The 11,180-nt window shown below is 39.6% G+C and overlaps 1 protein-coding gene across 2 annotated transcripts; it reads left to right on the top strand.

Annotated features, from left to right (window-relative positions):
• The first annotated feature begins 479 nt into the window (after positions 1 to 479).
• Npm1 (nucleophosmin 1) lies at positions 480 to 10,537 on the top strand. Of its 2 annotated transcripts, XM_052195167.1 has the most exons (11): positions 480 to 647; positions 2,077 to 2,156; positions 2,581 to 2,700; positions 2,881 to 2,974; positions 3,496 to 3,602; positions 3,692 to 3,753; positions 5,873 to 5,930; positions 6,254 to 6,337; positions 7,158 to 7,259; positions 9,018 to 9,092; positions 10,188 to 10,537. In XM_052195167.1, the coding sequence occupies exons 1-11, from the start codon at positions 590 to 592 to the stop codon at positions 10,224 to 10,226; spliced, it is 879 nt and encodes a 292-aa protein (XP_052051127.1). In that variant the 5' UTR covers positions 480 to 589; the 3' UTR covers positions 10,227 to 10,537. The 2 variants fall into 2 exon arrangements, with proteins under 2 accessions (XP_052051127.1, XP_052051128.1); XM_052195168.1 differs by lacking the exons at positions 9,018 to 9,092; positions 10,188 to 10,537 and adding an exon at positions 8,014 to 8,331.
• The last annotated feature ends 643 nt before the right edge of the window (positions 10,538 to 11,180 follow it).

The raw sequence follows: 11,180 nt of genomic DNA on the forward strand, positions 1-11,180 counted from the left end.
CCTTTGGCTCCTGAAGCTCTATGGGAAAAATGATGAGCTAAGAGCAAGCCTTCGAGCAAGTCAAATTCTGAGGCCTACGGGGAACAGAGGGCAGAGAAAAGCAAAGAGAGTGGCTCTGTGGTTCCCTGGCCGCAGCCGCCATCTTTTAGGGTGGGCTGCGCACTCTCTCGGCACAGCGCCAACGAGCACGAGAAGACGTGGAAGCCTTGTAGGCCCGGAGCAAGGCCACAAAGAGAAAACGCGCCTGCGCTCGGGCGACCGCGATGGAGGGGCGGGGCCAGGAACTAACGCGCGTGCGCAGTGAGAGCCCGCCAAGCACCTGGAGGAGGAGGGGGACGAGGTAGAGAGGCGTGCAGTTGAAAAGCGCAAGCGCAAACGAGCGACGGTGCGGGAAGTGGGAGGGATCCAGAGGAAGCTCGCGGAGGCGGGACTAGAGCGGATCTCACGAGATCTCCTGCGGCCATATATACGCGCGGCGAGCCCGCGTCCTTTCCTTGGCGTGATTCCGTCCTGCGCGTCTGCCCTGTGGAACAGCAGGCAGTTGTTTTCCGTCCCGCTTCTCCCACACCGAAGTGCGCGCCTCCACCTCATGGAAGACTCGATGGACATGGACATGAGCCCTCTCCGGCCTCAGAACTACCTATTCGGTAACTGACTGGAGCGGAAAGCTTGTGCAGGGCCTGGTGGTGGAGGGGGGGGGGCGGGAGCCAGGCCGAGGCCTGGTGTGTGGGGAACGCGGCATGGGTGGAGGCCGGAGGCTGGGGAGGATCTCCTGGCCCGGGGAAGCCGAGAGAAAAAAACCGCGGCCTGAAGGCCAGGAGGGCCACCGTACCATGGGGCGTGAGCGGCCCAGCCTCGAGCCTCGGGCGTTGGAGGGGCGGTCGGCCGTGGGTGCGATCTTGCTTGTGTTTGGCGCGAACTTAGGATATAGAGACTCGTACGCTCGTACGTATAAATGCCCGTTTTTAACTACCGATGAGCCAGGGAGGTGGCACCGGAGAAAGGGGCCTGAGGAGGGAGGCAAGGCCTCCCATCGCCCGGTCGGGAGGGTACGTGTGCAGATCGCTGGGCTTTCCCAGGGGCTCTGTCTCATTCTGTGGCGTCCGATGGCTTCGGCCAGTAACGGGGACGGGTCCGAGCAGGCGCCCTGAGGCAGAGGGGGCAGCAACCCCTGGGAGCACGTGGTTGCCACGTGGTTGGGGGTTAGGGAGGGGGTGTGGGCTCTACATCCGGGCTCTCCGATTCTTGCCAACACTTGGCATAGGGGTCTTGTGGCTTAGTTAAGAGTCCTGGTCGGGAAATGTTCAAGTCCGGCAGCCGGTGGCGTTCGGCTTTGGAAGGTCTTTGTTCAGATCTTTAAAAAGCCACCGTGAGGGAGGGAACACCTTTGCCTCTGGTAGGCGGAGCCAGCCCCATGCTGTAGATGCCTTACCGTTAGGAGTTACGCCTGAATGGACCTGTGTCTATCTAAAACTAGATCTTAATGTTGGGATGGGGAGGCTAGCATCTGTTGAGCAGACAGGGTCCACATTGGCATCAAGGCTTCTAAAAAGTCTTTCTGTCCTACACTGTTTTAAAGAATCAGTTTGGTTTTCAATGACTCAAGTTTTAGCTTAATCCTGACATTGGTTAACTGAGCAGTGGACTCTACCGATGTTAGGTGGTTAATAAACTACCTTAAGCATTTCTTAAATTTTATTAGTGCTTCTATCAGTTGCCACATACTACTTGAAGGGGGTGTTTTTATATACACTAAACATACTGCCTAGCAGTATGACTGGTTACCACAAGCTAAGCTGTCCCTACTAGTGATGTGTGAATATTCTCATTTGCAATACTTCCTTCAGAATATAATTGGGGCTTTTAAAATAGTAGGGAATGTATATTGGACTTATCCTCAGCCACTACTTCCAGTTCATTTTAAGTCATTAAGTCTACAGTGAAGAGGGGGAACGTTGCCTCAATGTAAAAATGTGAAACTGAAAAAATGAAATTTTTATGGGTTTCATTTGAGATGACTTCATTGGGTCTTTATGTATGGCTCCTTGCTAGGTTTGCTTTTTTTTTGTTTTACAGGTTGCGAACTAAAGGCTGACAAAGACTATCACTTTAAAGTGGATAATGATGAAAATGAGCACCAGTTGTCATTAAGAACGGTATGTACACTCTGAAACATAGTATTGAAAAAAATTTCAGCCATTTCTTACTGATGAGCTAGGAGTTTAATCCTGGAAAGGATAGGGAATCTTTTTCAGATCCCTCTTACAGGTGCTAGGTGCTTGGCAAAAAAGTGATTTTGTTTTCCAGACAGGGTTTCTCTGTGTAGCCTGACTGTCCTGGAAGCCTCTGTAGATGAGGCTGAACTCGAACTCAGAAATCCGCCTGCCTCTGCCTCCTAAGAGCTGGGATTAAAGGCATGCCCCACCACCACCCAGCATATGCCAGCTTTCTATATTAGGATTTGCATTTTAAAGGAACAGTTTCTATGGATTTCTAGTTCTAAACATGATTAGTTTTCCATTAGTAGTGGTGAATGGCTAATTTAAAAGTTTTTTTGTGTGAAACTATCTTTACTCACAGGTCAGTTTAGGAGCAGGGGCAAAAGATGAATTACACATCGTAGAGGCAGAAGCAATGAACTATGAAGGCAGTCCAATTAAAGTAACACTGGCAACTTTGAAAATGTCTGTACAACCAACGGTAAGTACATTTCTTAATTTTTAATTTCATGTTGGTGCAGGTCTCTTAAGACAGTGTCATTAGTTTATGCATAGATGCTTCTGTTACAAAGATTATTTCTGCTATTCTAAATAGGCTTTTTTCATTGTATAACTTGATGGAAGGTAATATCTGATACAATCTTCACTTGCTTATTTTTAGGTTTCCCTTGGGGGCTTCGAAATTACACCACCTGTGGTCTTACGGTTGAAGTGTGGTTCAGGGCCCGTGCACATTAGTGGACAGCACCTAGTAGGTATGTTTTTTTCATTTTAGGTCTGTTGTATTTATTGCTTATTTTTAGTAGTTTGCTTTTTTTTTTTTAAACACATGTGCCATGGCATGCTTGTCCAAGTCAGACAATTCCCCTAGCATTATCAGCACAGTTCTGGGAATCACACATCTGAGCATTCAGTGAGGCCATCTTTCTAAGCTTCCATTTTGGACTTTATAAAGTATATCTTAGCTCTACTTGTATATCTAGAAAGGTCTGATTTCTGTGTATATATACATATTTATATTAACACTGATATTTATTTGTTACATTTAATGGAATCTTGGACCATGGTGGCGCATGCCTCTGTAATCCCAGCACTCTGGGAGACAGGCAGGTGGATTTCTGAGTTCAAGGCCAGCCTAGTCTACAGAGTGAGTTCCTCCAGGACAGCCAGGCCTATACAGAGAAACCCTGTCTCGAAAAAAAAAACAAAACAAAAATACCATGTGCTATCTACTCAGATTCTTGTCATACTAATTGTATGTCTAATTTTATTTTAGCTGTAGAGGAAGATGCAGAATCTGAAGATGAAGATGAGGAGGATGTAAAACTCCTAGGCATGTCTGGAAAGCGATCTGCTCCCGGAGGTGGTAACAAGGTTCCACAGGTAAAAGATTTTTAAAAGTCATTATTTGGCTTTCGCTTTGGCTAGTCAGCAAATTCTGTTGCTCATGAATACATACTTTTTTCTTTCAGAAAAAAGTAAAACTTGATGAAGATGATGAGGACGACGATGAGGATGATGAGGATGATGAAGAGTAAGTATAATATGATCTCAGGAACTTGATATTACATGTACTTGTGAAGGGTTTAAAGAGGATTGATTTGTCAGTGTAAAAGTACACTCTGTAAAAGTAATAAGTGATGTTTGAAAGTAAAACTTCAGTGCCAAAGTACCAATAAAGGATTTTTTGCCTATGATTCCTTGTTCACCTTACCAACAAGCTATTCTATATGTGACATGGATTTTTCTTGGGAGTTACTGTTAGGAATAAGATTAAAATAACTGTTCAAAAGAAACTTGGGAATGTGCATTACTGTGTCCATAGGCAAATAATAATCTTGAGGTAAAAAAATGTAGTAGCTTTCACTGGTGTGATAAAATGGGTCATCATACATAAATGCCCATGAGAGTAAAGTTATAGCTGAAGGTTGTTTACATAGTTAATTAAATTGGAGAGATTAATCATTTTCAGAAGTTCTGAAACAAAGAATGGAAAGAGGCTTCAAATACTTACTAATATGTATACAAACTCTGCCTATGGATTCAAATCCTGGATCAGAAAGTATGTTTGTTTTCAAGATGACTATATTTCATAAGTTTGGAGACTAGAAAAATCCACGAGCAGATATGAATGGGTTATATTACAAATAACCCATGGCAATTAGATTACCTTGTGGGAGGCTTTCAGAAACTCTAGGATACGAAATGCTGCTGTATTTATGAAAGGACAGATAAGTATGGTCCCAGATGTATTGCCTAGTATAGGGCCTTTTTATTAAGGATGAAATCTTTGGAATGACAGATTACATGGTTTAGGATAGAAGATAGCAGTTTTATAGAAATCGGTATTATGGTTTGAAAAAGCACCAAGGATTGGGTTGTAAGGTAAGGCCAGTTTTATACTGATCAGTAGTGTTAAAAATGATCAAAATCACTGGATTTGGCATGATGTAGATAGGACAGTCCTATGTTGAAATGATGATAATCTACATGAAGTTTACGCTTTTGGCTGGTGTGGAAAATACTGTGGTCATGGTTGGTGACTTTGCTTACAGATTAGACTTAATATGAATATACTAAGGTATAGACATGATAGGGATGCTTCAGTGGCCATACTGAATGTCTAAAAATCACAATATGCCTGAACATTTTATAAATCCTCTTAAAGCAAGTGCATGTGGCTTTATCATAATCTGAGATCTAGATTGAAAGTGAGAAGCAACACCTTTTTTGATCTAGATGTTAAATAACACTTAAGTAGCTGGAGGTGGATTGTTAATTGCAATCTGGCAGCTTAATTCTAGTGTCACATAGAATCTTTGGGAAGAGCCCTTCCCAAATGCTGCATACACATTGAAATGAAGTGTAAGCTGAAGAGAACTTTGATAGTCCCAAGGAGAAACAGTAAGATGTAGAATTTTTGGTCAATTTTTGCTTGGATTTTAAAAGACTTTACTTTCCAATATTTCACCAGAACTGTTAGTGTGGCTTTTTTTTTAAGTAAGGTTGGTCCCAATGCTTAGTTTTTAACGGGTAAAAAATCATGTGCATATACTGTGGGCATTTGGTGTTAAAAGTCACATCTTGAATAATGTGTGAAGCAGTGTCCTGTTTATTCCCTAGGTGACAAATAATCTTACATGTTTATTGACCATATTCATATGTTTGGGGGAGAAGTGGTCTGTTCAGATTCTTTGCATAAGTAATTAGACAAACATTTTTGCTCCAATTGCAGCACTACTGGTAAATTAAGCCCAAAGATGGGAAAGCGGAAAAGAAGAAACAAATATTGTAAAGTTAATCCTCACCCTGCAGATGAAGATTTCTCTAGCTTTAGTGTCACATTGATACTAGCGTGTCTCACCACACCAGGCTAAAAGTTAATTTAGAAAAGCCTTTACATTTTGGGACAAAGCAGATTTGGTTGAGGTTAGTTATTAACATTGCAAAATCAGCTATATTTCACAATCCTTTAAAACAAGAGTTTCAAGTATTATGAGTAAATGTTAGGTTCTTAAGTATTGATCCATTCAAATACTGGTGTGATTACAGTTTGATTAACACTACTACAGTGGATGACTATGAATATGGCTTAGTTCTTTTGTAAAATTGATCAAAAAAGTTCTAAGTGTCTTGGCATATTGCATTTATAGTGATGATGATGATGATTTTGATGAAGAGGAAACTGAAGAAAAGGTTCCAGTGAAGAAAGTGAGTACATAAGATACTATGAGGTTGTCAAAAGTAGCTAGTAAAAGGATGGGAATATTTTTCCGGACAGGGTTTCTCTGCGTAGACCAGGCTGGCCTCAAACTTGATCCACCTGCTTCTGCCTCCTAAGTGCTGGGATTTAAGGTTTGTGCCACCACTGCCCGGCAGAATGGGAATTAGTGCTGGTAAAAAAACTGGCTTGGTTGAAATCTTAAAAATTGGTCCTGAGCTAGACGGGAAAATTTGGGAGTTATGCAGTTTAATCTTGAGTTAATCTCTACTCAGTAGAGGGTATACTGATTAAGGCCATTTTCTAACTGCAGTCTGTACGAGATACCCCAGCCAAAAATGCACAAAAATCAAACCAAAATGGAAAAGACTTAAAACCATCAACACCAAGATCAAAGGTAAGTATCCAAGTAATAACAGACCTACTAAGGAAATTCTGTGTAAGAACCTTGTCTGCCTAAAACTTGGGTGACTGTATTACTTAACTCTGCCTATATAATAGATGGTAGAGCACATTAAAATAGTCCAATATGGGCTGGAGAGATGACTAAGCAGTTAAGAGCACTGACTGCTCCCAGAGGTCCTCAGTTCAAATCCCAGTAACCACATGGCGCCTCACAATAATCCTTAATGAGATTTGACACCCTCTCCAGGAGTGTCTGAAGACAGCTACGGTGTACTTATGTATAATAGTAAATAAATCTTTTTTTAAAGTCCAATATATGAATTTGTGAAGTGTGTGTCATGTTCTGTGGTGGACTCTAAGGCATCAATCTGTAGTTGACTTTATTTTGTAGACCTGCTGAATTCTGAGCTGTGTATTTAAGAGGAGTTGATTGTCAAGAGGCCTGTCAGGATTGACTTTAGTTTACCCTAACTTTGAATCATCACTCCCAACCCTAGCTGTCTTCAGACAGATGGTTGTGAGCCACCATGTGGTTGATGGGAATTGAACTCTAACCTCTGGAAGAGCAGATGCATCTTCAAACCTACTTTGATTTTTCTTTTTTTTGTATACAAAGGATGGACCTATTTGGTTCTCTGAGAGTCAACTCTAGTCCTGATAGTCTTTCTGCGTAGGAACAATTACTACATTGCATTATTTTAAATTAGTAACTTCTCCATGCTTTATCTATTAAAGGTATCGTAAGGATAATGAGGAAAACCTTGGTAATACTTATTAAGAACTGTACTAACAATGTTTTGAAAACTTTCCAGGGTCAAGAGTCCTTCAAAAAACAGGAAAAAACTCCTAAAACACCAAAAGGACCTAGTTCTGTAGAAGACATTAAGGCAAAAATGCAAGCAAGTATAGAAAAGGTGAGTAAAATAGATTGGTTTTTCTCCAACTTTAAATTGTACTAATAATAGGGGAATTTAGATTACATGTAGATTATAAAAATGATCACAAGCTTGTGCATTCAATAAAATGTTCAAGGGTGCACTCTAATCTTCACAACATTTTCTTTTCTGGGGTTATGCTGTAGAACCAGCAGAGGGCGTTTGGTTTCCAGTAAATTTTAGAACAGCTGGAAAAGACCAAGTATTTGGCTGCCTGAGATTATAGCTAAGAAAAAAAGGATTACCTTTTAAGTATTTCACAATTTGAGTTATAGCTGTTGCCCCCTGTACCACTGAAGCACCCTCGGTCCATGACCTGAAATTTGTATAGCTTTCATGTAGTCTGAAATAGAATTTATTGTTTGACTGGAACTACATTTATATAAACCCGGGCTTGTGTAGAAACTGGAATAATACAAATGATTTTTGGAGAATTAATGGAGATTATCTAACATTGAGTTGCTGAGAATACATGTAGAATGTTAAGGAAATTGCCCATTCTTTTCCATGTTTTTCCTGTCCTATAGTCCTCACATGTCTTCAGAAGATTTTCTTCCTTTGTGCAGCCACGAATGGATTGGAATTTAGCACTTGGCCAGCACATTTCTTATTTAAACTGTAAACTTAGGCTTCCTGGTGTCAGTGATTTAATTTTTATCCCTTGCATACACTGCTCAAATGATGCCCCTCCCCCCCATTTTAATGTGGTCCTATCTCCTTGGTTTAATTGCAGGCGCATTGAACATTCCTGGGCGCTACTGGTAAATTAAGCCCAAAGATGGGGAAAGAGGAAAAGGAGAAACAAATATAGTACCATCAACAATCCAGACTGAAGTCTTCTATTTTAATCTCAATCCCCTTTCCTGATTGGCCATCCATTCCCCCTTGCAGACTGGAAGCAATCTTGTTTTTCCTAAAGCATTTTTCTTTTACTCTTGTGATACAGAAAACTTGACTGCTTTTCTACCACTTGTGCATATGCCTCATCTCTGACCATGTTTTAACCTTTGTATCCTTAGATGCTTTCAATAAATTTTGAATGAATCAATAAGGATGTATGTGACAATATTTTTAAATTACTGTAGTGAATTATTTTCTAGGTGATGGAGGCAATTGAGTACCTTAATACTCAAGATGATTCTGGAATTTGGATGCTAAATGCATAAAAATGCAAAAAGCAGAAATCTAGAGAAGTAGATTTTATATGAAATAGGGATAATTCTCTAGTGACACTTGATGCTGATAAACTAACATTTGGTCTGTAAGAATTTTGGTGGCAAAACTTGCTGATAATGTTCACTGACTACATTCATAATAGAAACAAGCCAAGTTGATGGATGTGGTTACTAAGGGTAGCTACTTTTAAATACCTTTTATTGTGTGCTTTCCCAGGTTATTAGAAAACATTTTTATGAACAGGTTGGATTTAATTTGTTTCCTGGTGATAGGTGATGACGCTTGCATAATAATAGGTACCCAAGTTGCATTTGCATGCTGGTTGAGCTATCTGTAGTTTAAACTGGCTTTGGAAGGAATTGGACACTAAGCAATGAAAAAAATAAGCTTATGTCTTTCTGAGTTTTGGGCCTCCACAACTTGGTTTTTTTTTTTTTTTTTTTTATCTAATGGGTGTGTTGAAGGGACAGTTCATGTAATGGCATGCAAAACTTTGGGGGTTTTCTAATGGTGTCTCAATTGCTATGCTTGTCTTTAATAATGCTTTTTTTTCCTCAATAGGGTGGTTCTCTTCCCAAAGTGGAAGCCAAGTTCGTTAATTATGTGAAGAATTGTTTCCGGATGACTGACCAGGAGGTAACTGAATTTTCTGTGACCAAATCTAAAATTTTCTTTGTGATTTATTATGACTTTTAGTCTCAAATTGTTGGCTCCTTGTAAAAGGTTTCTAACCACAGACAGTACTTAAATACATGGAAAGAATTTAATTGGCAGACTGAACAAATAAATTTTTAGTGCACATTTTTCCCAGGTTTTAAATAGTTGGTAAATTATCTCTTGGTTACTGAACTTTTACTCTTGGTAGTGTGTTGGCTAAGGAAATAGGCTGTGGTTTTTATTTGCTCTATTTGGCTGCTTTATATAGTCTGATACTTGCTCTCTTGGGAGTGGTAGTATCTTCTCCAGATAGAGGAGGGCAATATTGGTAGAATCAAACTAAATGGATTAAAGCCTCTTAAATGTGAGATTAATGTTAGGTTTATTGTAGTATTAGGAGAATCATTTGGGCCATGTAAGGACAAAGCACTATCAGTGATCTTAGTGTGAATTTAAATTTTCTATTACAGCTATAAATAGGAAATATAATGGGTTAATGTTAGAACTTTATGAACAGCTGATTTAATGGGTTTTATCAGTATTAGCTATATAGGTGCCTGTTCAAACTTCATTTAGAGTATTAAGATGATACAGTATTGCCTGTTTAAATTTTAGCTCCCAGGTTTATAGTCAAAAGTGCTTAGAATTGAGGCAGAATGTCAGCAGTAGTGATGTCATCAAAATCATGTTTATGTTTTGGTTAGTAGTTACAGATTGACCTAAGTGCTTCATCAAGTGATGAAGTGATAAGTATTTATCACTGAGAGAATCCTTGCCACTTTTTTAGAAACTGGTATTCACTTATCTTAGAAAAGGTATGTCCCTTTAGGATTTCCAGGTTGTGGTTTTTGCTTTATCATACTTGTCTAGACTTGAAACATTCTCACTCACTCAAATTCTGAAGCCTAAATAGGGTGGATCCACAGGCTGAGGAGGCAGCATTGGCCATAGAGTAAATGGTTAATCCATTTGAGGAAACTCATGCTATGAGTTAATTCTGTATTTTGCATTTGTATGGTGAAAAACAGTTCTATAAAGTTAACATTTCTTTATAATTTTTTTCCTCCTTTACAGGCTATTCAAGATCTCTGGCAGTGGAGGAAGTCTCTTTAAGAAAATGGTTTAAACAGTTTGAAATATTCTGTCTTACTTCATTTCTGTAATAGTTGATATCTGGCTGTCCTTTTTATAATGCAAAGTGAGAACTTTCCCTACTGTGTTTGATAAATGTTGTCCAGGTTCAATTGCCAAGAATGTGTTGTCTAAAATGCCTGTTTAGTTTTCAAGGATGGAACTCCACCCTTTACTTGGTTTTAAGTATGTATGGAATGTTATGATAGGACATAGTAATAGTGGTGGTCAGATGTGGAAATGGTAGGGAGACAAATATACATGTGAAATAAACTCAGTATTTTAATAAAGTAGCACTGTTTCTATTTGCTTATTTAACTCTTTCATACTTGTCTGAAGTTAATGTCAGTGCCCTCATCCCAGTTATTCCCTTCCCCTCCAGCTATTTCTGAGCAGGGTCACTGCTCAAACATTCCCATCCATTTTAGTCTTTAGACATTTAGGGACTAACATTTAAAATAACACTTCCTCATTTGATACTCAGTCATACCACTAGGATTTATACATCCTGTTTTGCTGTGATATATTAACAGTACTATTAAAACAATGCATGGGAGAATTCATCAAAACTCAGTGGATAGTGTCTTCTCACATTCTTAGGCTTCTGTTTCTGTATGGATTTTTTTCTGATAGTACACACAATGCAAAGTGAGCATTGAGCATAGCTGCATGAAAATATACTGATGTGCTTTGGTAGTCAAGTGATAATCAGAGTTCATACAGAGTATTAGTCTTGAATACATTTTCTGAAGAGGTAACATTTGAATCTATGGAAGGAGATTGAACATTGAAGCTGCTTTTTATACAAAATGGTTCTGCCTGCTTGCTAACTTGCTTGTAAGGGGGAAGTATATGAAATAAACTTTGTTTATTGAGCGAAGAATGAAGGCAAAGAATGTTTCAAAGCTTATTAAGCATGATTCCTAGATAGCCAGC

This window comes from Apodemus sylvaticus, chromosome 10 (genome assembly GCF_947179515.1).
Source record: "Apodemus sylvaticus chromosome 10, mApoSyl1.1, whole genome shotgun sequence".
NCBI classification, from domain to species: Eukaryota; Metazoa; Chordata; class Mammalia; order Rodentia; family Muridae; genus Apodemus; species Apodemus sylvaticus.

What these genes read in the sequence shown, in the direction of transcription:
- Npm1 (XM_052195167.1), top strand. Translation starts at nt 590, where the DNA reads ATGGAAGACTCGATGGACATGGACATGAGCCCTCTCCGGCCTCAGAAC. An exon ending in ACCAGTTGTCATTAAGAACG is followed by an intron (nt 2,157 to 2,580) that starts GTATGTACACTC and finishes CTTTACTCACAG; the next exon opens with GTCAGTTTAGGAGCAGGGGC. An exon ending in TCCGGATGACTGACCAGGAG is followed by an intron (nt 9,093 to 10,187) that starts GTAACTGAATTT and finishes CCTCCTTTACAG; the next exon opens with GCTATTCAAGATCTCTGGCA.